Source organism: Buceros rhinoceros, unplaced genomic scaffold, assembly GCF_000710305.1.
Source record: "Buceros rhinoceros silvestris isolate BGI_N320 unplaced genomic scaffold, ASM71030v1 scaffold570, whole genome shotgun sequence".
NCBI classification, from domain to species: Eukaryota; Metazoa; Chordata; class Aves; order Bucerotiformes; family Bucerotidae; genus Buceros; species Buceros rhinoceros.
Window position 1 is genome coordinate 136,746 of NW_010388793.1, and position 2,814 is coordinate 139,559.

General features: G+C 42.7%; 1 protein-coding gene across 1 annotated transcript in view; it reads left to right on the top strand.

Annotated features, from left to right (window-relative positions):
- The window catches only part of LOC104489122 (poly(rC)-binding protein 3-like), a 56,061-nt gene extending 53,278 nt beyond the window's left edge, over positions 1–2,783 (top strand). Inside the window, exon 12 of the mRNA XM_010131250.1 lies at positions 2,159–2,783. Within this exon, the coding sequence (XP_010129552.1) occupies positions 2,159–2,195 (37 nt within the window). The 3' untranslated portion in view covers positions 2,196–2,783. The remainder of the gene's footprint in view (positions 1–2,158) is intronic.
- The last annotated feature ends 31 nt before the right edge of the window (positions 2,784–2,814 follow it).

The following is a 2,814-nucleotide window of genomic DNA, read 5'->3' on the forward strand; positions in this document are numbered from 1 at the left end:
GCCTCCGCCGTTACCGTCAGTACCCCCCCTCCCCTACCAACTCTGCCAACCACCCACTATGCCGTTCCTGTCTCCAGTCTGCTTGGCATGAAAACTGTCCCACTCCTGGCACTAAATGCCGCGGCCGCTGCGGGGGCCACGGGGAGTTTGTCCGCTTACACTGCCAAAATTCCTTCGACGAGCGGGGTTAAGAAATCTGACCGCCAGAAGTTTGCTCCATATTGAAGGGATGAGACACAATGCAAGCTTTGCCAGCTCTACCAAGAGTCTGTGGTAGATCCTTTATCAAGGAAACAATAAGGCATCTTTTATTTTCTGTTAAATTGCTAGTGTTAACTGTTGCCGACTCAAGTCGTCTTCCGCTCTCCATAACAACTAACACCCGGCACCACTACCAACTAGTTCCAACAGCGGGCGGGTGCCAGCCCAGGGGCTTTCCCCATCACCCTGGGGGCTTTGCCCCTGACACTGGGGCCGCAGGCAGGGCCGGCCCTCCAGCAGCCCTGCAGCACAGCAGGGTTGCCCCCACCCCAGCAAGGGACACCTGGGGAGAAAGAAAAAACATAAATGAGGCAAAATTTTGACAGCTGGGTCCTGCTCCAGCAATGCTGCCTGGAATACAAATAGGCACTTACATCCGTTTGAAGGGATCCCTCCAACTGCAGAACAATTTTCCATGGCAAATTGGCACCTCTGATTAATTTTTCTGCTGCTAGAGTCTGCAAATCTGGCACTTCTGATGATTGCTAGTGAAACCCCACGTGAAGTGCTGACCCCCTGGGTCAGTCTGCTGCTCTCGACAGGCCTGAAGACTCCCACCTTCCCTGCCCCGAGGTGGGCCTAGAAAGTACCCGACCTCAGGTACTTCTGCATACAACAAATGAAGCTTTCCAGTCTAAGAAAAACCACTAAATTAAAATGACTGGAAGACAACAGGGAAAAAGTACCAGGTACCTGTGCCCTTCACTTCATTGTGCAACAGTTTGTCTCGCGTCAGGAAAAGAGTAGTTTTAAGAACTCCACTTTCGGGAGGCAGAGCAGGCTCCTCCGTCTGCATGCAGATGTTTTAGACGTATCAGCAAAGGACTTATTTCTGTAAGTACTTAACAGCAGGTACAAATCCCCACCACATGTGGTTTTTTCACCAAAATGACCATTTTTTGTCAGGTTTCTGAACAAAATACATCCCTATTTAACTCACCACTGACCATGCAATGAGGTTGTACTGAAATTACGAATAAAATCTAGTGCTTCTCAAAGGACATTCAAAGGTTGCTGCCTAGACAGACAACAGCCCTTTAACGAGAGGTTCCAATTAACTAAAACCAGCCACCCACCTGCAGCCCAACCGAGGAGAGCTGGGTGAGGTAATGGCTGGTTGCTGGCTGTTGGAACTAGTTTTTAACTGCATTTTCTGTTTGTCCATCCACCTTCTTTTTAATTTCTGTTGCATAACTCAGTAATGCAATATTGTTTTCCTCACCACTTCCGAATCCCGAATCCCATTAGCCCGCCATGTTCATCCACCTTGCACTCCTTGGACACAAAGCTTTAACGACTGAACTGTAATCAGTGCATTTTAATATAAACTAAAAACACAATGCAAATGCAATACTTTTTAAAACATGGTATTTCAAAGTGTGTTATTATTGTATAGGGCTAAGTACTCTCTCAGTATTTTGTGTCATTTCTGTATTCTGTGGGCTTTCCTTCACCTTAGTACCTTTGCACTAAGTTTTGTCACTGTAACCGTTTGTAGAACTGCCGTTGTTACAGTTTGCACTGATCCAAATGGGGTTTTTGGTCGGTTTTGTTGTTTGCTTTTGGTTGTTTGTTTTGGGGTTGCCTTTTTTTTTTTTAATATATAATGAAGGAAAAACCGGAAATAATATCAAGGTACCTCAGCTATTTAACAGCTCTAGAAAACTGCTGTAAAAATGTTCTGGACTATTGTAACTGTTTCGATAACTGACATTTTAAAAAATCCGAACCACCAACCTCTCTATGAGAAAACTTGCCTGCATTGAAATGCTGTTCTATGCTGGTTGTACTCAAGTGTTATTTTTTTAATAGTGAGAAGATTTTTTTTCTTTTTTTTTTTTTTGCCTTTCTTTTTTCTTCTCCTTTTCTTTTCCTCGTTTTTGTTCCTACATTTTAGGCTGTCTTCAGAAGTTACTGGCCTGGGGGCTCTGTAATGTATCTCATCATGCCCTAGTGCATTAGCCACCAGACAGGACTTTCCCAAAGCCCCATGAGACAATGCTTTCTATGGACTAATCTACAGAGGAGTTTCTGCCATTTCTAACTTTCTTATTATTCTGAGACATCAAAAGAAAATAATTCCTTTACTCTTTAAGCAACTGTGCTTCCTAACTCTTGTGTTGCTTTCATTACTGTTGCAGTTTTAACACTGTTGTGGCTCATAACGTAAAGCATAGAAGAGTTTTTTTCAGGGGTTAATTTTCACCGATGTTCATGCTTTGGCTAATCTGTATAAAAGCATGGGCCGTTAGTGTTCTAAACCACTGTACTCAGCTAGAGACTCGACAGTAAATTAAATGAGACGTTTTTATAAATAAATTTTTTTCCTGATTTAAAAAACAAACAAACAAAAAAAAAGACGTGGTAGCTTTGTGCATACAACTGTTGTGTTGTTTAAACTTTGTTCTTTGTAACCAAGTTGCTAATTTGTCATTTGAGAGAAACTATTTTATGGATTGTCAAACTAAGATCGTAGACAAATTGCTTGTTTTCATTAATGATTAAAGGTTTCATATCATCACGCTTAAGGTCCCAGTGCTCATTGGGAAAGAG